The following is a 25,844-nucleotide window of genomic DNA, read 5'->3' as shown; positions in this document are numbered from 1 at the left end:
CACCGCTGGACCGTTTACCCGCCCTGTCTGCTTCTGTCAGATGCGGGAAGTGACGTCAGAGAAAGAGCATCAGACCAGCAAGTGGGGAGCTGTGCTCTAGTCCCAGATCCTTAAGGGATCAGGAATCTCTGGCCTCACTTTCCTTATTTATAAAAGGAGAGGTTGAGATGAGATGATTTCTTAGGTCCCTTGCAATTCCCAAATTCTATGGCCAGGTATGTAGGGGAAAAAAAACCTCATGAGCTCTGAGAAGAGGTCCCATCCCTTGCTGGTGTGTGGGCTGCAGGCATGTGGCAGAGCATCATAACAGAAGGCTTCAAACGTTGCTCTCTATATGGAACTCAACGGCCAGGTCTCTTCCAAAACTCAAGACCACCTTCCCGAAGGTTACCTTTCCTGAACCCAGGCGTCATCTGCAATGCCACAGCTACTAAGGAAGGACGGACAAAAACGTTGAGCAGCTGGTTCCTGTAAGCCGAGCACACGAGCAGAGTGACGTGCTGGAAGACAAGCCCATCGACCACTTCTGGGCCTCCAGAGTCCACTTTCAGAGTCACCCGGTCTTTGACGAGGCTGACGATGTTGGAATGCAGAAGAAGGCTGGACTGGACCACTTCTTCAGCAAGTTCATTATCTACGCGCACACACAGACCATTCATTCAGCAAATGGCACAGAAATGGGAAGGTTACTGCTGGGAGTCTTAGGCTCAGTATGAATCAACGCTACTGACCCGACAAAGTGCCAGGTACGGGTTTTAGGCTCCAGCAATTGGGCTAAGGATACCATATGTGAAGGATATTTTAAAAGCACTCTTTCATAAATCAGCTCTCTCTGAGAACATGTAACATGCTTTCTTATCTACCCCCAATCTGTCAGCCATTCTGAAATGCACATCACTTCCCACTCTGAAAACCAACACTTCCTCAGGAACCAAGGTTTTGTAATTGCAAGGTACAGGACAAGAAAATCACATATATGGGAATTTAAGAATACTAAGACAGGAAGACATGCTTCACACACACATACACACACCTCGCTTAGACCAATTCCGAGACGGCAAGGATATCGCTTTACAACTTTGCAGGTAAACCCGAGGGCAGCCCAGAGAGGCACTCTTCTAGCTTCAGGTCTCTCTGAGCACAGAGGGACACTGAGGAGATTTTTCTGGTTTTCCTACATCAAAGATAACTGAAGAGGCAGGCTCATAACAGTTCCCGGTAAGTCATCACCTGACACTACACTGGCCTAGAGATAGCCAAGGAGTTAGAATGACAAGTCTAATAAAGAGACGGTGATATTTAACAACACTCTTGATAAGGGAAATACCTTTATTGCTCACCCGAGCCAAAGAGCTGGCTGACAGGTGTGCCAGGCAGGGGCGCTGCTCGTGTGTCACGGAAGGGACAAGGGGGAGCTGCGGTTCTCCTTTCGGACTCATCACATCCGCTCTGGGCTAACCTGCCTTGTCTCAGCTGGCTGACAGGTGTGCCAGGCAGGGGCGCTGCTCGTGTGTCACGGAAGGGACAAGGGGGAGTTGCGGTTCTCCTTTCGGACTCGTCACATCCGCTCTGGACTAATCTGCCCTGTCTCAGCTTGCTCGAGGTAAGGGTGCAGCACATGACATCATACATATAATACAAGATGATTTATGTGACAGGTACATATAATGATATGTATATCATAAAAAGGCCTAGACAGAATGCTTAAGAATATATGGGATAATCTGGGTAAAAAAGCAAAAAGGAACCGAATATACATACCATGTTCTAGATTAGGAATAGTGTTTGATAACTACATGACTTCTGGTACTTGGATACCAAGCAGCTCTCACTTTGTAACAACTGGAGTTGTCGTGGCAGCTGCACAGGTACTTTTCGCTGTGAACTGGCCACTTATTTATCCCCTCTTGAAAAACCAACACCTTAGAAAGACAGGTGCCTCTGCTTTCACACGTTTCTGGGCCGAACAGTCGTCTTTCACGACTTTCTGCCTTGTATTGCAGTCCACATGTCCTTTGCTTCCCATCAGACCGTTAACAATACTGGGATTCGGACTCATCTTTACTTCCCTCCCGGTGACCAACACTCAACTGGCCGGCACTCCTGTTGGCAATTCCTCCCAGCCTCTCTCAGCCACACCGCCCTCTGCTGCTGCCTGGCTCGGCTTCCTGAGTTCTTATCTACGCACGGCAACCTGCTCAATTGTCTCCCTGCCTCCAGTTTCTCCCCACTGTGGTCCATCTTTAAAACTGACATCGGGGGCTTCCCTGGGGGTCCAGTGGGTAAAACTCCATGCTCCCAATGCAGGGGCCCTGGGTCCGATTCCCGGTCGGGGAACCAGATCCCGCATGCCACGGGGCAACTAAGCCCGTGCACCACAACTACCGAGCACAGGAGCTGCAACTAAGACCCTGCATGCCGCAACTAAGACTCAGTGCAGCCAAAATAAAAGAACAAAAACATACCACCCAATAAAAAAAACAAAAAACCTGACACCGGGCTGCTTGCTAAAGGCCAATCCCTCACACTTCGCTGCCTAAAACCCACGTCTGCGTCCTGTGACCTACAGACTCCAGTCTAGATCCCCAGGCAGCAGGCCTCTATGATCCAGCCTCTGTCCACATCTCCGCCTCCATCACTCCCTTCCCAGAGCCAATGTTCTAATGTTACCAACCGCCAGCAGCTCAAGGGATGCCCGGGGCTGTCACACCCGCCATCGCGTGTTTCCTGATCCTTACATTAACAACGCTCCTCTCCATCTGTCTTCCTGAAGAGCTCCTACCGTCCCACCAAGATGGGCTCAAGTAGCTTCTATGAAATCTTCCCTGCGCGTGGGCCCTTTCCTACGCAGCAGTCTCAGTAAGCCCCAGCAATCTGTCTGTAGCTCTTTGTCTTTATGTCACTGAGCCCTCTCTACTAGTTTACACATTACTACCCACCCTGTCTTCCACACACCAGCAGAACCTCCAGAACAAGGGTTGCATCTAGTTCATCTTTGTACCCCTGGGAGTTCCCAGCACCCACTAGGTGCTCAGTATGGGTTTAATGAGTGGACAGTAAATACTTGACTATAAATAATTATCCGGTCTTAAAAAGACTGCATTTCCAATTGTAGTCTCTACAATTTTAAATCAGAGACTGAAAACAACTTAAGCTAACTATTGTCATATACATCCCAAACTCCCGGCATAGTCTTCATAACTCCAATGAGGTTTCTACAAAGTTGTTATTATCAGAGAATTGTATACAGTTCTCCAAGACCAGCCCTTTAATCCTTACAATCCAGTGAGGCAAATGGGTTGCAAATATAATGTGGTAGAAAGAGATGGGTGTAGGGGCTTCCCTGGTGGCACAGTGGCTGAGAATCCCCCTGCCAATGCAGGGGACACAGGTTTGAGCCCTGGTCCGGGAAGATCCCACATGCCGCGGAGTGAATAAGCCCGTGCACCACAACTACTGAGCCTGCACTCTAAACCCCACGAGTTTAGAGCCCGTGCTCCACAACAAGAGAAGCCACCAGAATGAGAAGCCCACACACAACGAAGGGTAGCCTCCGCTCGCCGCAACTAGAGAAAGCCCGCGTGCAGCAACGAAGACCCAACGCAGCCAAAAATAAATAAAATAAATAAATAAAAATTTAAAAAAAAATTTAAAAGAAGAAAAAGAAAGAGGTGGGTGTAGAGGGAAGAATATGTGGAGCACAGAGAGTCATTATTTATTCTCCACTCTGCTAGGAAGCAAGGGAGGGTGTTCTGGTCCTCTGTCTACTCAGAGCCTCCCAGGGAGAAATGACATGTAAACAATTCTTCTCAAATAATTGATACGCTACGTTCAATGTCCTAGAGCGATAAAAACAGATTAGGCTTGCTTCCTCTGAGCAATGCTTTGCTTAAAGTCCTATATGGGTTTTTTTTTCACGTCTAGGCTACAACTTTTCCAAATTAAGAAATAAAAAAAGCAAGCATTATCACCACGTATGTCCCACATACATACCAGGCCAAGTGAGAAAGCCCCCGAAGGCCTGGGCTAAGCCTTTCAGCCATAAAGTCTTTTCCAACAGGGCATCAAAGTCCATGGATGGCCGGTTCTGAAGCAGAACAGCAACTATCAGTGGCCACGGGCTCAGAACCAGGTTTTGAATTTGCAGGAGTTGCATTTTGTAGGCAACTTCAGTGACAAAGGCATGCATGTCCTCCGACTGTTTCTGAGGAATATATCTAAAAGGAAGAATACAGAACAACCCATTACAGTTCTGCTACTTAGACAATGTGAGTGGAGAAGGGAATGGGAGAAGACAGACCCTTTAGAAGGTTTCTCATACTTTCTGCCAACTGAACTCTCTCAGGTCACGCTGCAAAAATATACTTCCACTTTACTAGAGTGGGATCTGTCCATTCGTCTCTGGGCTATGCTCTTGAGAGGTGATTAAAAGTACTCAAGGCAAGAGGGTTGGTTTTATTACCCCTGGTTCCAGGCCAAAGCAAACAGACAAAAAACACTTGCTGCTGCTTTGTCAGTGGGCTACATCACTTCTTCTGTGAAAACCGATGCCTCCTCCCGCGGACTGAACTGCTCTGTCTCCTGAGAACCCACAGGGCTTTGAACACGGCTCTTGTAGAACACGCCTAACAGGTGACGATATGATATGCCTGGCAACTGCTCATGCCTGTACCGACAGGCTGTACCGCTGGCCTGACTGCTACACCGCCCTTCTGAGAAGCTTCAGGGCACCTGCTAGGCACCGTCTCGGTCCTTGCCTGACAGAGTCCTCATGCGTGAATCACCCAGCGTTGAGTCAGATGATATCCAGAACCTACCCAGAGCTGGCTGGAGCAAGGATATATGCATAGGACCTAACAGCAGGCACATAAGGTGGCTTAGCGTGAAAGCTGTAGCCAGTGAGGACTCCCTGGTAATGGATACAACTGGCCAACTTGAGATGGACCAAGTGAAAGCTCGTGGCTGCCGAAAGCTAACATCTGCCTCTGACAGCTGATGAGGCTGCGAGCGAGGCTGCCAGCTGCCGTGGGACCACTGGCGCTACAGATGAATCATGAATGATGCTGCGGTCACGGAAGCCCGGCTGGGCAGGCGATTGGTCTCCTTTACTCCTGCGGGTGTGTTTCTCTACATTGAGAAAACCCACATGTGTGTGTGTACCTGCACGCTGCACGCTGGAAGAAGCTAACATATTTCCCTGCCACAAAACTATAACCTTCTTGAGAACAGGCACTCACTCCCATTCATTATTAAACAATCCTTTCTAGGATCAAAAACAATACTTAGTAGATACTTTGGCTGGCCTACCAATAGTGCTCAGCAATTCCCATACATGCACTTGTTAACAACGGCTTATTTCTTCACACTTTTAAGTCAGTAGGGTACTAGGGAGGGAGCCTGGGGAGAAGGAATCAAAAGAAGCATCTATTACTTTGAGAGCAGGCAATGGGTTTTGTGTTTTGTTTTGTTTGTTTGAGCACTGTCTGGCTTTGCATGTTTAATGTACATATCCTGCAGTTAAGTGTCCGGCGAACATATTAATTGAAGCTTTCTGCTTCTCCGGGGTGTGATCTCAGATAACCAAGTTTCAGTGCTAGAAGTGGTCAACTCAAGAATCACAGTTTACACTTTCAGATATTCATCCTTGTTTCTACGTCAGTTATGAAAACACAGGCCTTGCACCTTGGAACCAAGTTATACGGGCTCCGACCCATCCTCCCAGCTGCCAGAGATCGAAGTGACACAGGGTCTCCGAAGTACACATGAATGTTTCCAAACTTTTCAGAGAGAATCCTCCTGGCTTTCAACAATCCCTGAGAGTATCACAACAGGGGAAAAGAAAACAGGAATACATTCAGAAATCAGTTGGTGTATAAAGTACATCATAAATAAATATAAATTTAAAGAAATTTAATTTCTTTAAATTCCAGTACGATCAAGCTTGGCTATCCTTTACGTACAGTTGTAGATTCTTTCGGCTTAGGAACCCCTAGGAGCTCATAAGCATACAGAGTTTCTTCCAATATCCTATCGTAACTGATGCTGATTGGAACAAGGTAGGTATCAAAAACTTCTCTTTTAAAAAACGGTTCCATCACAATATTCAGAAGACCTGTAAACGTACAGAGAAATGATTGTTCAAACATATTGAAAAGGAAAGCAAACAAGGCCGCAGGAAGATACTAAAAGAATACATTATATACCAAGCCCAGAAATATAAACAGTTGAACTTAAAGAAACAGTTACACTTATGAAGTAAAGAACATCTTGCAAACAAAGTGTCAAGTTCTATTCAGCAGCTATGATGACACCACGCCTGGAGCCTCTGGGCTTGTGTTTTTCCCTCAGTCTGTAAGGAACCTACCAAATTTTGGAGTCAGTGTCTTGGCGGAGCGGCTTCTTGTCCCTTCGAGGAAAAATTCAACAGGAGCATAACCATTCTGTAAAGAGAAAACACAAACCAACAAAACAAACACAAAACCCATTGCCTACTCTCAAAGTGATAAATGCTTCTTTTGATTCCTTTTCCTGAGTTCCCTCCCCAGCCCTCCGAGCAAACACTGCTCACAGTGAAACTTAGACAAGAGAGTCACACAGAGGAAACAGATTGCGGAGGTTATGCACATTCCTCGAGGGGGAAAAACCAGCTAAGCAGTCCATTCAGAAGTTACGAATTTAGGGCTTCCCTGGTGGTGCAGTGGATAAGAATCCGCCTGCCAATGCAGGGGACACAGGTTCGAGCCCTGGTCCGGGAAGATCCCACATGCCGCGCAGCAACTAAGCCCGTGTGCTGTAACTACTGAGCCTGCACTCTACAGCCCGTGAGCCACAACTACTGAAGCCCGCACGCCTACAGCCCGTGCTCTGTGATGAGAGAAGCCACTGCAACGAGAAGCCCGCGCACCGCAACGAAGAGCAGCCCCCGCTCGCTGCAACTAAAAAGAAGGCCCATGCGCAGCAACGAAAACCCAACGCAGCCAAAAATAACTAACTAAATAAATTTATATTAAAAAAGTCTCTATTGCAACAAAAGAAAAAACAAAAACGAAGAAAAAGTCACAAATTTAAGTAAGATCTTAGAGCAAACTTCAGTGAAAAGAAAACACAGCTTGCAAGTAGTCGGTTATTATTTGCATTACCCGTAACATAGTTTTCACATATTCAGAGAACACCGCCCAGTAGAGCTGATCGCCACCGAAGGTCCGCCGCATGAAGAACGCCCCCGACATTCGCAGCAGCTCACCAACCATCTTCATTCCTAGGAAGTCTACGAAAGAAACAACGGTTAATGTTGATTTGCAGACCTTGAAGCTTTCTATGAATATCTCAGCTCAGATTCTATTAAGATAGATTTCATGTATGTAAGACACCCCTAATCTTAAGAAGAAGCATCTAATGGAATTAAGAAAAGAAGGGACTCTGTCGGCAGGTGCTGGCTGGGAGGTTACCTTGTGCACCCCACTCCCCACGCACCTCTGCATTTACAACCAGACCAGCTAGAGGTGGGGCAGCAGCAGGCAATGGGACAGCCTCAACTATGCCACCATGCCAACTGCCTTAGTCAGCAGTGCCGCTGACCTCAGTGACAGATCAACATACATCCTCCCTGCTCTGCACAGTCAGGCCAAACCAGCTCTCACCTTTCCTTTTTAACCATCAGGTGAAAATACCACGCTTCTTTCAGTGGCACAGATTAGAAAAGAAAAGCAAGTCCAGAATGAGAGAAAGAGTTCTACCACCTGTTTTAGAACAGTTCTTTTCATTTTCCCCTAATTTTCCAATAACGTCCTCACGTGTCTGTATAGATGGAAACGCTTTCTAAGAGCTTAAGGTCCTGGCAGTTTCTACTTTACTGCTTACTGTGTCCATTAGCAAAGGTGTGGGCTTGGACCCCAGCTTTCCTGGCTAGCTCAGAAAGGAGATGATAGATGATTTATTCGCCTTAGCAATCCTACTTTTTTGGAATCAATCCTACAGAAATAAAAGCACTAATATGAAAACATATTGAAAGCTTGTTTGTAACAGCAAAACTACCACATTATGATACATATACACTCCTGAATATTATATAGCAGTAACCATGTTAGACGTGAAGGTGGAACCTTACCAAAAAAAATCACACCACATACAAAGATTAACTCAAAATGGATCAAGGACCTGAATATAAGACCCAAGACAATAAAACTCTTAGAAGAAAATATAGGGGAAAAACTTCATGACATTGGATTTGGCAATGATTTCTTGGATATGACCAAAAGCACAGAAGATAAAAGAAACAACAGATAAACTGGACTACAGCTGTCCCTGGGGTTGGGGGGAGTCTGTGAGGCATTAGTTCCAGGACTCTCCATGGATATCAAAACACCTGGATGTTCAAGTCCTTTATATAAAAGGGCAGAGTATTTGTATATCACCTAGCACATCCTCATACACTTTAAATTATCTCCAGATTACTTATAATTCCTAATACAATTGCTATGTAAACAATCGTAGATACAATGTAACTGCTATGTAAATAGTTTCCTGTGAATGGCAAATTCAAGTATTGCTTTTTGGAACTTTCTGGAGTTTTTTTTTCCTGAATATTTTTGATCAATGGCTGGTTGAATCCATGGATGCGGAACCCGTGGATACAGAGGGCCGACTGTATACCAAAATTAAAAACTTCTGCTCATCAAATGGTACAATCAACAGAGTGAAATGGGAGACAATATTTATAAATCACATATCTGATAAGGGGTTAATATCCAGAACATATAAAGAACTCCTTCAATTCAACAACAAAGAAAACAAACAACCAAGAGGACTTGAATACTCCTCTAAAGGAGATATAGAATTGGCCAACAAGCACATGAAAAGATGCTCAACGTCACTAATCACCAGGGAAATGCAAATCAAGCGCACGATGAGCTGCCACTTCACACCCATTAGGATGGCTATTATTAAAAACAGAAAAACAAAAAACCTAAAAAACAGAAAATAACAAGTGTTGGAGAGGATGTGGAGAAACTGAACCCTTGTGCCCTGCCGGTGGGAGTGTAACATGGTGCAGTGACTGCATGTGGAAAACAGTACGGCAGTTCCTCAAAAAGTTAAAAATAAAATTACCATCTAACCCAGCAATTCTACTTCTGGGTGTATACCTGGAAAATTGAAAGCAGAGACTCAAACAGGTATTTGTTCACCTATGCTCACTGCAGCACTAATCACAAGAGCCAAAAAGTGGAAGCAACCCAAGTGTCCAGGGATGGATCAATGCATCAACAAAATATGGTATATACATACAGTGGAATATTATTCAGCCTTGAAAAAGGGAAAATTCCGACAGACACTACAATATGGATGGAGGCTGAGGACATCACGCTGAGTGAAACAAGCCAGCAACAGAAGGACAAATCCTGTTTGACTCCATTTACAGGAGGTATCTGGAGCCGCCAGGTTCACAGAAATAGAAAGGAGAGTGCTGGGTGCCAGGGGCTGGAGGGAGAACAGAATGAGGAGTTAAGTGTTTAATGGGGACAGAATTTCAGTTTTGCACGGTGAAAAGCCTTCTGTGGATGGATGACAGTACAACAGTGTGAACTTAATGCTACTGAATGTGCACTCGAAACTGCTGAAGATGGTGAATTTTATGTTTTGTGCATTTTACCACAATTGAAAAACATGTTAAAAGAATTTAGATCTATTTATTGACATACAGAGATAGCCACTGATATATTACCAAATAAAAATAACAACAGCAGGTAATACATCCAGGTCGTATAATCTCATTTTTCAACCTGAACCAAAAACCCTATGTGCATATATGCTTGCTGATGTCTGGGTAGGCACAGTAAAGCACAGTGCAGAGGACAGAATCCAACCTATTGAACACTGGGACTTGTAGAAAGAAGGGAGAGGGACTTCCCTGGTGGCACAGTGGTTGGGAATCCACCTGCCAATGCAGGGGACACGGGTTGGAGCCCTGGTCTGGGAAGATCCCACGTGCCGCGGAGCAGCTAAGCCCGTGTGCCACAACTACTGAGCCCGCGTGCCACAACTACTGAAGCTTGCGTGCCTAGAGCCTGTTCCCTGCAACAAGAGAAGCCACCGCCATGAGAAGCCTGCGCACCGCAACAAAGAGCAGCCCCCACTCACCCCAACTAGAGAGAGCCCGCACGCAGCAACCAAGACCCGACACAGTCAAAAATAAATAAATAAATAAATAAATAAATAAATGAATGAAAGAAGGGAGAAGCTATTCTCATCATTTTCTTCAAATAACCTCGGCACTGTTAAAATCATTCCCGTGAATGCCTTAATTTTTATAATTAAAAAAAGGGAAAAAACCAATGCATACCCATTCCTGCTGCTATGACCGGCACAGGTAAGTCGTAGTTGTATAAAAGAAAAGACAGCATCAGAAAGTCAATGTAACTTCGGTGACTGGGCAACAGAACAACAGGATGCTCCTGGATGGCTCGCTGTAGCTTTAAAACAAATGTTACACTTTGAATAATTTCAGCTTTCATATTATTAAAATCGCTATCTTAAATCAGAAAACGGAAGACTGTGCGTATGCACAGAGGGAATACGAGTAATGCTTTTCTGTCTCCCGACCACGTGCACAAAACTTATTTCAGAGTTCTAGTTAAATAATCTCCCATAACGCAAGGACAGCAAAAATAAATTTTACAGATCATCATAATAATGGTGATGATCACTAACAGCTATTAGTTGAGAAGCATATTAAGCATTTTACATGCACTGTTTAATACCACGTATTTGTACATAAGGCCTAAGCCTTAGCTTCCTCATTTGTGACATAGTCATGCCTCTAATACACGGTGGAGCTACGACTGGATCTGTCAGTCTGAATTAAAAAGTCAACTGTCAGCCACCGCGCTAGACTGACTGTTAGTTCGTAGGAAGAGAAAACAAAACTTCTCTCAGGGAGATTAAAAAAAATTACAAATTGTTAGGACCAAGGAAAGGAATGGTATTTCTCTATTTATGCACTGGGTTCACTGTCAGGGAGAGTGGGCGCCTTGTAGCAGGGAGGGATGCATCCGAGCTTCCCGATCCATTCCTCGGGCTGTCAGTCTCAAAAATACCCACTGTGTCAACGTGTGTCTGTTCTTCTGAAATCGAAATACATAACCTACCGACAAACAAGACATAGCCAGCAACATCCCCCGTTCCCAACACCGTATCAAACGTTCTCCGACAGAGATGCAGACGTAAGTCAGCAATCTAGAAATCAGTCACAGCAGGAAGAAATACTTGGAAGCAAAATAAATGACTGAATAAAAACAAAGCATTAAAAGGTATGAGGAGGAAGGCCGGTGAAGGTAAGAGCTTCCTAGTAAGAGAAGAAAGGTATTAAAAACAAATGAATAAAAATAATCTTCATAGGGAAAGCTCTTACTTTCAGAAAAAAGTAAACAATTAAATGACAGGAGTGACAGAATTAGAAAAATCACCACTTGGCAATCATAAGAGTAATAACTGATTCAAGCAAAAAACATCAGTGGCTGTAAAAACGCGTGGAGGAAAGTATGATGAAAAACAGGGTACTGAAGCATCCTTCAAGTCTCTTGTCCCAAGATACTTATTAATTACAGGGGCACAAAGAGTAACTCTACAGGGGCCAAGAGCCTGGCAAAGAGCACGGTAGCCAAGTGACGAACGTGACCATCACCAGGAACAGGCAAACGGAGGCCACGTGCTTCTGGGCTGATACACTGAGAAGGACACGCCCTGAGCCTAATCGAAAAAACATCTCAAACCCAAATCAAGGGACACTAGAATATAACTGGCCTGATTTCTTCAAAAGTAATATCACGAAACACAAACAAAGCCTAAGTAATTGTTCTAGATTAAAAGAGTCTAAAGAGATATGGGAGCTGACTGTAACACACGATGCGGGACTTTCTTTGGCCTATACAGGACACAGCTGGGACGGCTGGTGAAACATGAATAAGATCTGTATTACCAGCACTGTGTCAATGTTAATTTGCTTATTTTGATAATTACACCATAAGAGAATGTCCTTGTTTATAGGGAAAACACACCAGAAAGGTGTGTGAGGAAAGGAAAGAGAACATGTTGTAGGGGAATCTTGGTGAAGAATATGTGGAACTTCTTTGTACGACTTCTGTAACTCTATGAACATCTGACATTAGGTTAGTCTGTAAAGTCTGTAACTAAGTGACTACGTTAGTTTGTCTGAAGCCTGCAGATCTGAAGGTAAAAGGAAAAAACACCCCGCGGAGAGGCGGAGTCTCTTCTGCTCAGGCTGGAGGCCACCTGCTAACCAGGGCCTGCTCATCGAGTGCAAAGCGGGATGCCTTTGAGCTGAATGAATTGTGAGGGATTGAAGAAGAGATTGCTTTTCTACAAGCAATACTCACTTTCTGAATACCTTCTTCATTTACACACACTTTCGAGAAAATTTGTTTAAATATTTTGCTCAGGGCAAAGGCACAGAACCGAATGGCTCCCAGACGCAGTTTGTGGTTCATTTCATCCAGGATGCCACAGGCTTCCTCTCGCAGGACCTCGGCAGATTGAAGGGATTCCCTGGAAAGCTACAAGAAAAGAGAAAGCAGGGATAAATTTCTGGAAAAAAAAAAAGTCAAAATTCTTTTTGCTCAAATCAGTAGGACCAGTTCCAAATGGACCAATGTTATTATATAACTCAAAATGGTATGTTCTTTTCTTAATTTAAATTGATATAGTTTAAGCTTACATCCAAATTCTCTAAAATAAGTTGTTGCTCAAGATCTAGTGTCTGAGAGTATACACTTAGTAGTTACTTTCAGTACATTGTTGCAACTGTTTTTTTTTAAAATTTATGTATTTGACTGATTGATTTTTGGTTGCGTTGTGTCTTCGTTGCTGCGCGCGGGCTTTCTCTAGTTGCGGCGAGTGGGGGCTGCTCTTTCTTGCGGTGCATGGGCTTCTCATTGCGGTGGCTTCTCTTGTTGCGGAGCATGGGCTCTAGGCACGCAGGTTCAGTAGTTGTGGCTCGCAGGGTCCACAGTGCAGGCTCAGTAGTTGTGGCGCACAGGCTTAGTTGCTCTGCGGCATGTGGGATCTTCTCTGAGCAGGGATCAAACCTGTGTCCCCTGCATTGGCAGGCAGATTCTTCACCACTGCACCACCAGGGAAGTCGCACAGCCTACACATCTGAGGAATCAGGATCAGAAGGGAAAGAGAGAACTGGAGCATTAAAAAGAAAGAATACATTGCCAGGAGAGGACCTTCCTCGAGACAGAAAATGCTCATGCCAGTTTGAGCCGGTTGAGAAGGCTGGGGAGTGGGAAAGCCAAGACCCCTGGGGACAGGAAGGACTTGGATAGGTGAAGAACACAGGTGAAAAGGCCAGCTTGTTCAGAAGGCACTGGAGGAAAGCAGAGAAGAGAATGGCCTGGCCTCCTATTCTGTGCACCTGGGCTTCTCATTTGCCCGACTGATGTGCTGTCCCTACAGACCCCTCTCCCTGGAAACCTGAGAGAAGCAGCGGTCTTACAACTCCTTGTCCCCAGTGATGTCCCTCTTCAGTCTCTCGTCCATGTCACAAGCCTGAGCAGTCTCTTAAACGCAGAAGTCATCACATCCTTCCTTGGCTAAAGCCCCTTCAATGGCTGCTACTGCACTCTGCAAGATAAAGGCAGCCTCAGCTGGAGAAGTGGCAGCAGGGATGGACGGAGGTAGGCCAGCGCTATTTTTAGGAGGGTACATCATTTTCAGCAGAGCACATCAGCAGCTCTTAGTGCCTGGGAGCGTGTGAGAGGAAAGTAAGAAGCTGAAGACGGCATCCAGATTTTTGGTTTGAGCAACTAGCATATGTGGGGGGGGCATTCTTAGAGACAGGACAATCTGGGTGGGAGGGGGGAATACACACAGTACAGGGGTGCGGTGGATCCAAGACTTTGAGGTAGACATCTTGAATGCTTTCGGAGTGCTTCTGGAATTTCCAAGTGGATACCCAATAAACTGTAAAAATATATGTGTGAAACTCAAAAGAGATCTGGGCTGAAGCAATAGATACTAATTATCTATATTACTTATGATAATATATTATTTTTATATAGTAATATTATAATACGGAGATATTAGCATAAGGAGGGTACTTAAAATTCTGGCAATAAATAAAACTCCCAGTGAGTGGGTAGATAAGAAGGGGCTAGAACAAAATCTTGAGGAACTGCAGCATTTAAAGAGACAGGCAAAGGAAGAGAAGCCCATAAAGACAACTGGGAAATAATCAAAAAGATGTGGTGGGTAAGTGGGAGAGTGTGGTGTCCTGGAAAGGAGAGCGCGTGTACCAAAAGCTATCCAGGATTTGAATGAGGTTGATTTTTGCCACGAGGAAGAAGGAGGTCATTCACCATCTTGCGAAGAGCTCCTACAGAGGGTTGGAAATCAGATTCCAGTGAGCTGAGCGGTACATGAAGGGTGAGAAAGTAGGGCAACAAGCATAGAAAACACAGCCAACTTCTTCAAAGAGCAGAGCAGAAGTGGGAAAGGAAGAGATGCGTAGTAAGTAGAGAAGGAATGTGGTCAAAGGAAGTCTAATTAAGTTGGAAGAGAAGTGAGCATGTTAAATGCTGAGGGTAAAGAGCTGATAACAGGAAGAAGTTGAGACAACTGAGGGGACAGACGACAAGCAAAGTTCCCGAGGAGGAGGGGGGAGGTGGAATTCGGAGCAAAGGAGTAGGGTAGGGATTAAACTCGAACAGAAGGGATCCCTGTTCCATTCTAGTAGGAGGGAAGAAGAAAATCACGGGTGTTAGATGCAGGTAAATTAGGGGCCTGATCTCAGAGAGCTGAAACAGCTCTCACTTATATAATGGCTTAAATTTTCTTTGTGAAGTAGGAAGAAAAGTCATCTGTCCAGAGTAAGTGGAGAAGGTAGGGTTGGAGGTTCAAGGAGAATGGGGCAACTGAAACTGCCACTTTGGAGAAATGGAGAGAGTTTCCTAGGGAAACAATCAATGACTGGGTAACAAAGAGGGCCCAAGTGTGCTGCGTAATCAAGAATTTATAATAATTCCAATCTACCTCAATTATATGATTTTTCTCAGCAGTACGTTCAAGTCTGAAAAACACAGGCTTAAATCAGTCGCACTTAACCTGGCTGTGCATTAGAATTACATGGGGAAACTTAAAAAAAAAGAAGAAGAAGAAGAAAAGAGAAATGCCTGGGTCCTAACCTAGACCAATTACACCAGAATCTCTGGGGATAGGACCAAAGTATTTTTTTCCATTCATTAATTCAAGAAATATTTATTGAATGTGTACTATGTGCTAGGCACCAGAAATACAGCAATTTAAAAAAGAGAGAGAGAGAATTTGACTTCACTTATGAAATAAGTTCAGTCAGACAAGATTAATAGACAGATCACAACAATACGATTAAGAGCATAGGTCATATGTCCGAATCAGAATAAAAGAGACAGCAAATAATAAAGATAACAAATAATTTTCCTGGGAGCTCCCCGGCGGTCCAGTGGCTAGGGCTCCGCACTGTCAGTGTCTGGGCCCAGGTTCCGTCCCTGGTCCAGTGGCTAGGACACCGCGCTGTCAGTGTCTGGGCCCGGGTTCCATCCCTGTCCAGCGGCTAGGACACTGCGCTGTCAGTGTCTGGGCCCGGGTTCCATCCCTGTCCAGTGGCTAGGACACTGCACTGTCAGTGTCTGGGCCCGGGTTCCATCCCTGGTTCAGTGGCTAGGACACTGCGCTGTCAGTGTCTGGGCCCGGGTTCCATCCCTGTCCAGTGGCTAGGACACTGCGCTGTCAGTGTCTGGGCCCGGGTTCCATCCCTGGTCCAGTGGCTAGGGCTCCCTCCGTGCTGTCAATGTCTGGGTCCGGGTTCCATCCCTGTCCAGTGGCTAGGACACCGTGCTGTCAGTGTCTGGGCCCGGGTTCCATCCCTGGTCCAGTGGCTAGGACACCGCGCTGTTAGTGTCTGGGCCCGGGTTTCATCCCTGTCCAGGGGCTAGGACACCACGCTGTCATGTCTGGGCCTGGGTGCCATCCCTGGTCAGGGAACTAATATCCCGCAAGCCGTGTGACGCAGCCCCCAACCCCAGTGCCGCTGCAAAATGAAGAATCTTCCCAAGGCCACAAACCGGACTAACCTCCAGTGAAAAGTCAAAGAAGCAGGATCTCTCTGTGAACCTCAAGGCACAGGAGCACGATATGATAGAAGAGCCCGCCGTCGGGGAGCTCCGATCATGCCTGCCAAGGACCTCTATCTGGATGTCCTCAAATGACGTGTGCAAAATAGAGCACAGCTTCTCTCCTAAGCCCTCTTCTAAGTCCCTATCTCAGTGAATGGCTCTATCAGCCTTGATTCTTCCTTTCCTTCACTTCATTCACCCAACTGGTCATTTCTTAAACTTGACCATTTCTCTGTTTCTATAACCACTTACCAGTCCAGGCAGCTACGATCCTACAAAGGGACTGCTGCAGGAGCACCACACACAGCCTTCCCGTCTCCTTCAGCACAACGGTGTTTCTAAAACATAAACTGATCACGCCACACTGCAACCTGAACCCCTTCCATGGCTTTGCACTGTGTGTAGGATAAATCCAATTCCTTCAGACGGTTCACAAAGCCCTTCGCGACGTGGCCTGCTCTCCTCTCCAGCCCAGTTCCTGTCATCACCCTCCTCTGCTCTCTTCAGTCTTGGTTCCACTGAACACCTCTCAATACCACGAACACACATGTGCTCTTTGCCTTAAAATAAGCTGGTGGTTCCCATACCTCACCACACTTTGGAATTGACTGGGCTTTTAAAAAACTTCGGATGCCTGGTTTCTCACTCCTGACATTATGATTTAATTGGTATGAGGGTGAGACGTAGGCACAGGGATTTTTAAAAGCTCCCAGAATAATTTTTTTTTTAAACGTTCTATTTTTTAAAAAATTTATTTATTTTTTTATTTTTGGCTTTGTTGGGTCTTCATTGCTGTGTGTGGGCTTTCTCTAGTTGTGGCGAGTGGGGGCTACTCTTTGCTGCGGTGCACGGGCGTCTCATCGCGGTGGCTTCTCTTGTTGTGGAGCACGGGCTCTAGGTGCGCGGGCTTCAGTAGTTGTGGCTCGCAGGCTCACTAGCTGTAGTGCACGGGCCCAGCTGTTCTGCGGCATGTGGGATCTTCCCAGACCAGGGCTCAAACCCGTGTCCCCTGCATTGGCAGGCGGATTCTTAACCACTGTGCCACCAGGGAAGCCCCTCCCCGAATAATTTTAATGTGCCACGAGGTTTCAAAACCACAGGGAAAAAGTTATTTGCCCTGCTAGGAACACTCTTCTTCACCCACTTCACTTGGAAAACCCCCAAACATCTTTCAGGCCTCATTTATAAAATCACTTCTCTAACTCCCTACACAAAATTAGTTGCTCTTATAACTAATTAATGCCCCTGTACACTGGCCTCCCATTAGCATGTCTTGTATCATATTTCACTGTAATTGCCTGCACAACTGTCATCATTCCCTATTAGACTATACACTTATGAGGTCAAGAACGCTGCTCAACTAGCTATTAGGCAGAATATCTAGCAAAGGGGCTAAGATGCATTATGGGTACAATAAACATTTGATGAATGTGCTGAATATAGCAAAATCTAAAAAGATACATTAAAAATAGCAAAATAAATTCATAGAATCAAGAAGAGAACTTGCTGACAATGAACAAATCTGGCTATGGCTGAAGAGGAAATCACTTACCTGTTTAATGACATAATGAATCTCTTCAGAATTGAGAACACTATATTTAATGTCACTTGGCTTGCAAGGAGTAATTCCCTTGTAGACAAGAGGTGTGTAGCATTTCATGGCAAATTTCAGGTCACTGACATGCCTCCTCTCCTCCAAAGCATCTTCAAACTGATCCCACTTTTTGAGTTCCTTCTGTGGATGAGGCAAATGAAAGAAAGTAATGCACACGCTGTAAAACTACATTGGTAAGGTTTCATCTTAGCCAAAATTTTTATTCTGTGACATAGAACAAGAGCAGAGTGTTCCGATGTTAGGTTTTCACATAGTAAGAAAAAGAAATGTAGCTATTGGATTTCCCCGGTGGTTGAGAATCTGCCTGCCAATGCAGGGGACACGGGTTCGATCCCTGGTCCGGGAAGATCCCACATGCTGCGGAGCAACTAAGCCCGCGCGCCACAACTACTGAGGCTGCGCTCTAGAGCCCATGCTCCGCAACAAGAGAAGCCACCGCAATGAGAAGCCCGCGCACCGCAACGAAGAGGAGCCTGCCACTCGCCACAACTAGAGAAAGCCCGTGCGCAGCAACGAAGACCCAACACAGCCAAAAATAAAAATTAAAAAAAAAGAATAAAATTATCAGAAAGAAAAAGAAATGTAGCTATTATTAGGATCAATGAATTGATGTTGAATTATAATATTTTATTATCATATTTCTGATTGCTACCTTTATAAAGCCAGTGCCCCTTTATGAAAGTTAACAAACATAGCAAAGGTGGGACGTTAGGCTCTAGAGAATCTGATCAACTTTACAGATTTTGTCAATCACACCAATAAACTTGTTCTGTCTGCCTCTCTTAGTTTTAAAAATTAAAGCGTACATCAGAGTCAAGATTATGTCAAATCAAATAAAACTACATGGGTGCAAACTCAAGACCAAAGTGCTCCCATATAAGCTACTATGGTGCAGTCTGTATTTTGCTGTGTTACTTTCTTTTCTCCTTTCAACCGACTGAAATTCAGCTTCTATCCAACCAGCCCCTGAAACTGCTCGTTATTAGGCTACCAACGACTTCTGAATTCTTAATTCTTAAAAGTTTGTTTTTCTGATGATAAAAGTAATAGTAGTAATAATAAGTACAGCTAACATGCGTCGTTGCTTCCTAAGCGTCAGGCACTGTCCTAAGAACTTTACCTATACGAAGGGTCAATCCTCACAACAAACCTGTGAGGGAGTTATCATCACTACCACGTTTCACAGTGGGGAGACCAGGGCACAGAGAAGTGAAATAACTCAGCCAAGGTCCCACAGCTCTCAGAGGACAGAGACAGGATTCAAGCTGAAGCCTTATCGCTTCACAGACCCTGTTCCTAACCACTACCCTATACTACTCAGCATGCTAATTATGGAAGATTTGGAAACGTGGAAACATACAAGCAAAGATAAACTGCCCATAGTGTTACACCCTGGGAATAACTACTCGTAACACTTACTAGTTCCCTTATTTTTTCCATTCATAGATATAAAAATACATATTTTTAAATTTAAAACATGGACCCTACCAAATATAGTTTATCTTGCCTTATCAACTGTATTCTGAATACTTCCCTATATTAAATATTGTTTTAAAATATTTTAGTGGCTGCACCGTCACCTTTGTATTCCCTAATTTCTTAATGTAATGTTTCAATTACCAAAGTGATACATGTTCATTATAAAAATTGAGGCGATACAGAAAAGCACAAAGAAGAAAATTAAAATCAACTGTCTCCCAATGAGCCAGAGACCATTTCAGTGAATGCTTTTTTCTGTGCCTGTGAAGAGTCCCTCCCTCACCACACGTACATTTTGATTTGTCTCCTGATTTTCTTTTTACTTAATGTTATAAACACTCCTCCATGTCATTTAAGTTTCTCGCACGATATTACTTTTAATGTTGGATGTTTGGACTCTTTTTTTCATTCATTGCTACTATAAAAAGCGTAACAGACATTAATATTTCTTTCAAATCTAATCGTTAGACCCTGGCCTCTTTCAAGTCTTCGTTCCTCCTAGACCTCCGCACCGTGGGACACCGTTCTCAAGCACTCCCTCCTTTCATTACCTACAGCTATTCTGAAATGTTCCTACTGTGGTTTTTAATTCATGACTCTGTCACAGCAAAAACCCCACCTCATTTCTCTAATCCAGAGATTCTCAACCTGGGGGAAATTTTCCTCCCCCAATTACAAATATGTCTTCTTTCCTCCCACTTCCTTTAGTATATGTTAACATCTCCATCCCTCCTTTCTTCACTCCACACAGTGCTGAGTACTCTCACCTACTCAACTGGTTTCAAATATTTATGCTTCTGAATCCCTTGCCCTGTCCTCCTCTCGCATCCAGCTTTTCCAAAACTGAACTCATCTCTCCTCTGCACAGTCCTACAAGCTGATTACTTTCCTGAAATCTCAATCGATAACCCCACACCATCTACATCCCTGTGTTTACATCATTCTAGACCTTTCCTCCCTCACCCCTTACATGCAATCCGTTCCATCCTGCTAACACGGCCTTTAAGTATCCATCATGTCTACTCCTCGTTCACATGTCCAGCCTGTGCTCTTTATCACGACAGCCTCCTCACTGGTCTCCTTGCCTACGTTTTGTCCCTTTGAATCAGTCTTCCATGCCACCATGTGCCCTTTTTAAAACACAATTCTGGCTTAAAATATTTACATGACACCCCTCACCTCCTTCAGAACAAGACCTAAGCCACTTCTGGCGTCATATGAGAACCTCTATGACCTGGCTTTTCCTTCCCACCACACTCATGGTCCACTCAACAGTGAGTGATTTGATTTCCCTAACACAGTCCCTCGTTGATATGCCTTTGGGCCTTTGCACGTGTCCATCTCTGCCTGGAACGCCCTTCTGTTCCTGTCACCCTTGCCTTGGCATCACTCTGCTGTGACAGCTCTCCTTGAGTTCCCCTGATGGAATTACTCTCCCTTCCTCATCAGGACTTCGTTACCTTCTACATACGTCTATTGTGGTATGTGTCCCATAACATGTAATCGTTTGCATGTCTGTCTCCCTACTAAAATGCAATTACCTTGAGGGCAGGACGGTTTGTGTCCTCTTTGCATTTCCATCATCTAGCTGTGTTTGGAATATAGCACAATTGATCAATAACTGACCGACTAAATGTTAAGGTAATAAAAAAACCCAGAAAAACTGAGACCACCGTTAGGGCACAACGAGAATACAGACAGAAGCAAAGAGCATTTATAAGGAGCTTAAGTATAAAAGGGTAGCATGTAAAACATGTAAAATACGCAAATGTGAACATTTTTATGCCCACGTATATAAGTATAGAGAATATATGAGGGGAAAATATTCGAGCTTGGAATTCTGGTGTAAAACTGCAGTCGCTGTAACATATTGCATACTCCTGCTTCTAAGGCTGAAGAACCTCAAATTTCACAGTTCTCATTAATGAAGTAATAGCATAAGTTACACAGGCTCAGACTTGGTAGAATGCCACAAATTACCATTATAAATGATATAATTTTAGGGACAAGAAAGATCTCAGAGACTTCCCATTTAGCCGTCCTGGGTGTGGGAACAGAAAAGGATCAGAATCAGCTGGGGAGGTGTCTGTGGTGTGGAGGCCGGGGGGGGGGGGGGGGGGGGAGTACGGAAGGGGAGGAGAGAGGAAAGGGGGAGAGGGGAGGGAGGGCGTCCTCAGAACAAGAACCTGCAAGGCAGAGCAGCACGTATGTATCCTTTGAAAACCTTGCCAGCTGCGATCATCTGCAATCCTTCCACGGTTCTGTAACTGCAGGATCAAGCTCACACTTCTTAACACACGAGCCAGCCATACAAAGACCTAGTTGCCTCAACAAGCTATGACATCTCATGGCTCCCACAGCTTTGTTCAAGTCACCTCTAAGAATGGCATTCCTATCAAACACCGGAGCATCTGTTATATGCGTGCTATTGTGGTATGTGTTGGGGATATGCCTTGTCTAACCAAGACAGACACAGCCTCTTTTGTCCGTAACCCTGTGCATGGTGGTACCAGTTGTTGAGACGGGGCACTTACAAATGGCCGTTCGCCACCGTTCACCTGGAAAACCCTCGGCCATCAACCACAGCTTCTGTACACCTCCTCTGTGTACCATGTCCAGATTCTCCCTTTAACGCAGGACCAAAACGGTCACCTTCTCCGCTAAGCCTTTAGGGAATCCTCATCACATTTTCATCTAGAATACGTCAATAAACTTGTCTTTGGTGTCTCCCCTACAAGATTGTGAGCTCCCTGTCATGTGTCTTACACATTTTCGTATTCCCAGTCCTTCAATCATTGTTTGTGGAGTGAAAAAATAACTTACTAAATGAAGCCACTTCTTGAGCCCTGTTGATGACAGCTCTCCAATATTCACAGTCTAAAGCTCCAACTTCTCCCAATCTGGTCTAACTCAATGTCTAATCCAGTGGTTTTTAACCCAGGCTTCACATTAAAATAACTCGGGGAACTTAAAATATTGATGCCCAGGCCCCCCTAAAGATTCTTGATTAATTTGGTCTGGGAGTGGTACCTGGGTTATCAAAAGTATTTTTGAAAGTACTCTAAGCGATTCCTACATGCAGCCAGGGTTGAGCGTTACTGCTCATTAACTGGCATTCCCTACGCCGTGCTGGAGAAGTATTTACCATCATAAAATAAATACTCACCCAGGAGCACGATACAATGAGGAGGCCAAATGAGAAGAATGACGTGAACGATTGTCCCCCTATCTTACTTTGCAGAGTGGGCCTCTCCTTATTGCTAGTTAAACAGGCCTCTCCTTGTACCTCCCTTTCAACTGCTCTGGTGGATCCATTCATTCAACAGTTACTGACAGCCCCAAACATACAGGGCACTGTTCTACAGGCTAAGAACACGGCATGAACAAGGTGGACAAGGAACCCTGAGGGAGCTGAAGGAAAGATGGACAACAAATACACAAGGTAAGTTCACTTAGGGACACCACCAGTAGCATGCTGGTAACGTGCAACTATGGGAGAGCCCTGATTTATAGCATCTGCCAGTTTCTGGGATATACACGCTCCCACCGTGGCAGATTTCAAGCTACCAATATGACCTCACTGAATGTGGAGCTGGGAGGAGATGCAAGGAGCCACCGTTCTCTAGGATTTCCACCTTACAGCGTGACAGATGGAAATAACTTCAAGAGCATGGATAACAGGAAAATTTAGTAAAATAATTAGGAAGTGCTGAGTTCTGAGTATTCTTTTTTTTTTTTTTTTTTTTTTGCGGTACGCAGGCCTCTCACTGTTGTAGCCTCTCCCGTTGCGGAGCACAGGCTCTGGATCTGCAGGCTCAGTGGCCATGGCTCACGGGCCCAGCCGCTCTGCGGCACGTGGGATCTTCCCAGACCGGGGCACGAACCCGTGTCCCCTGCATTGGCAAGCGGACTCTCAACCACTGCGCCACCAAGGAAGCCCATCCTCTTCCTCTTTATCAGTGAAAGGCATCCGCCCAGTTGCCAGATCGCAGAGACGGGAGTCAAGTTCAGACTGTGGCCTCTTCCTTAGCTACCACATTCAACTGTCCTGAATAACACACTAACTCACCCGTCTCCCTCCTCCCCAGACTCACGGCCACTGCCTCACTGCAGGCTTTCGTCACCTCCCTGGATTACTGCAACAGCGTCCTAACTGACCTCCACGCTTCAGATTCCTCCGGTATCAGATTCCTTTCTCCAACGAATTCCCTTTCTACAGCCTCTGCTTAAGTATCAATAATAGAGGTTACCCACATAATCATGCCAGAAACCTAGTAGTCTTCTTAGACTTTCAAAAATACAAATCCAATCATCCTTAAATGGTGTCCCATAGAATGAAAATTTTATCCTGAAAGGCGTTTAAACATATAAAATTCCTTTAGGAAATATCCTCTGCCTACTTCCTTAGTTTCGTTTCTCACGTCCCCTTTATTCTACCCTTACCTATCTTGGATCCCCCACACATGCCAAGGAGTGGTATTCTTACACTGATGCCTACGACAGTCTTCCTCTCCCTCACCTCCCACTCATACCTCAAAATCTCAACTCAGGTGTCACATTCTCTGAGAACCCTTCTCCAAGTCCCCAGACAGCTCAGGCCCTCCTTCCCAGCCCTCCCACAATATACTGTGCATGCTTCAATCACTGGGCTTATCTCACTTAGCTGCGATTACTCCTTTATTCTCATGACATCCTTTGAGGTCCTTAAAGGCAAGGGCTGGATCTTTAACCTCCATATCTTGCACACTGAGAATACTGACTAGGACACTGTAAGTACCTACAGCTGCAACGTCTGCTGCAAGCAGCAGTATCTTAAATGTCTCCAAGACTAGATTAGAGTATTGCACAATAAGAGTGTGGCCGAGGAATGAAATAAGGACAGTCTGAAACAGTAAGAAAAAGTTCAGGTTAACATGAAAGTTAAAAGACTGCTGTCATAAGAGGAGTGAGGGTGGCTGTCCAGCTTCAGAAGCAGTAACGGCTTACATGCAATTAACTGCTTTAGTTTTTCACGTGAAAAAGGTGACCAAAGTCTTATCATTGGTGAATGGGGCAATAAAAAACCAACTCTTTCCTTTAATACACACGTGGAAAATTGCTGTAATTCACAAACCAGTTGAGGGCTGGAAAAAACTACCCATGGGAAGTCAGAGCTACACAGCAACCCTCTTTCCCTACGTTTTGAGGTTGAACTATTTCACCACTGCACTGTGCGGTGAGGTCAATGAAGAGAGAGGTCCAAGTGATAAACCTTGGGAAAGTGGACAATTAGCAGCCATCATAAGCCCAGAGCTCTTGACAGCAAGGGAACAGAAGTTTCCCCATGCTCCACTGGTCTCCCAATTTGAAGGTAGCCATAGGTATATACATTCTTTTCTGAAACTGAGTTTTTTGTTTATCTTGCTCTTGTGTTTTCCCTGTTATGACCCTCCTACATAAATTAACATTATATTTAAGCCAGAACACTGGTAACATGACTTTAAAATGCATTCTTTTATTTCCTCCTAAGGTAGATAAAACTTAATTTGGTTTAAAAAAAAAAAGTCAATTGCCCCAGGGTTGTGAAATACTGAGGGCTACAAAGCTTCCACCTCGTAATTTCTTCATGACAATTCTGAGTGACCAACATTCCGTCGGCAAAAAAGACCGGTTAAAATCAGAAGAGGCGGTTGGGGGGTGAACTGGAGAGAGGCCGGGGGGCATTAGCTCTCTTCCAAAATGACTTGTGGAAAAAGTACAGTGATGGGCAGAGGACAGAAACACAATACAAATTTCCAGAACTCCAAATCTTCTTAGATGATAAACGTAAAGTCTTAGAAACTCAATGCCCACAGACAAGCCAAATACTTTTTTTCCCGGGAATATCACAGCTGCAAAAGAGCGGGGTGGGGAGCCACGGGCTACCTCAAGCTGAGTCAGACCCGCAGGTTCCTCGGGTTCGACCGAAAGGTAGCCCGACACGCCTCGCAAAAGATGGAGAGACTCCAATTATCCCCGCCTCGTTCCCGTGTCAGGGGCGTTCTGAAGGCCCAACGCCTGGTGGAAGGCAAGGGAAGGAACGAGCGGGAGGGAACCAGCGGAACCATCACCAGGAGAAACTTCTAAAAGCACACGGACATTCCCACACGCAGCGCTACACCGTTGCCCTAGAAACCAAATCAAGCACCTAATCCCTCCTGCGGGGGTGGGGAGGAGGCTCGGACCCACTCTTCCGGGCCCTGGGTCGCGGCCCGGAGGAACCCGGGACCAGGAGAAGGGGGTCCTCTCCCGCGGCCCCGCCCCGGCCTCGCTCCCCCGGGCGCATACCGAGTAGAGGAGCACGACAGCGCCGGGACTGGTGGAGCCGACGGAGAAGCAAGAGCTAGACGAACTGGAAGAATCCATGCTGCGGCCGCTGTCCCGGGCGTGGCCTGGGATTCTTAGCTAAGCGGTGGTTGGGGTGCTGCTGGGGGCGGTTCTTCCGCGCGGGGCGGCCCGACCTCGCCTAGGGCGGCAGCACCCTCCGCGGCCCCTCCGCAGGACCCCGGGCGTCGCCATCTTAACCAGGACGGAAGCCGCGCGGGGACCTGCAGCGCGCGCGT

General features: G+C 45.4%; 1 protein-coding gene across 2 annotated transcripts in view; it reads right to left on the bottom strand.

Moving 5' to 3' along the window:
- The window catches only part of GNPAT (glyceronephosphate O-acyltransferase), a 30,999-nt gene extending 5,188 nt beyond the window's left edge, over positions 1-25,811 (bottom strand). For both annotated transcript variants that reach the window (XR_014297932.1, XM_082674348.1), the window contains exons 1-10: positions 25,570-25,811; positions 17,722-17,904; positions 12,393-12,569; positions 10,340-10,469; positions 7,140-7,267; positions 6,365-6,440; positions 5,961-6,112; positions 5,683-5,813; positions 3,994-4,217; positions 392-634 (exon numbers count right to left, since the gene is read on the bottom strand). Coding sequence is in view for 1 of the 2 variants with exons in the window: in XM_082674348.1 (XP_082530474.1) it covers positions 392-634; positions 3,994-4,217; positions 5,683-5,813; positions 5,961-6,112; positions 6,365-6,440; positions 7,140-7,267; positions 10,340-10,469; positions 12,393-12,569; positions 17,722-17,904; positions 25,570-25,647 (1,522 nt within the window). In the remaining variant the exon portion in view is untranslated. The remainder of the gene's footprint in view (positions 1-391; positions 635-3,993; positions 4,218-5,682; positions 5,814-5,960; positions 6,113-6,364; positions 6,441-7,139; positions 7,268-10,339; positions 10,470-12,392; positions 12,570-17,721; positions 17,905-25,569) is intronic.
- Positions 25,812-25,844: the final 33 nt, after the last annotated feature.

This window comes from Grampus griseus (assembly GCF_964374135.1).
Source record: "Grampus griseus genome assembly, chromosome: 16".
In the NCBI taxonomy this organism is placed as follows: Eukaryota; Metazoa; Chordata; class Mammalia; order Artiodactyla; family Delphinidae; genus Grampus; species Grampus griseus.
This window is presented reverse-complemented; position numbering and strand designations above follow the sequence as displayed.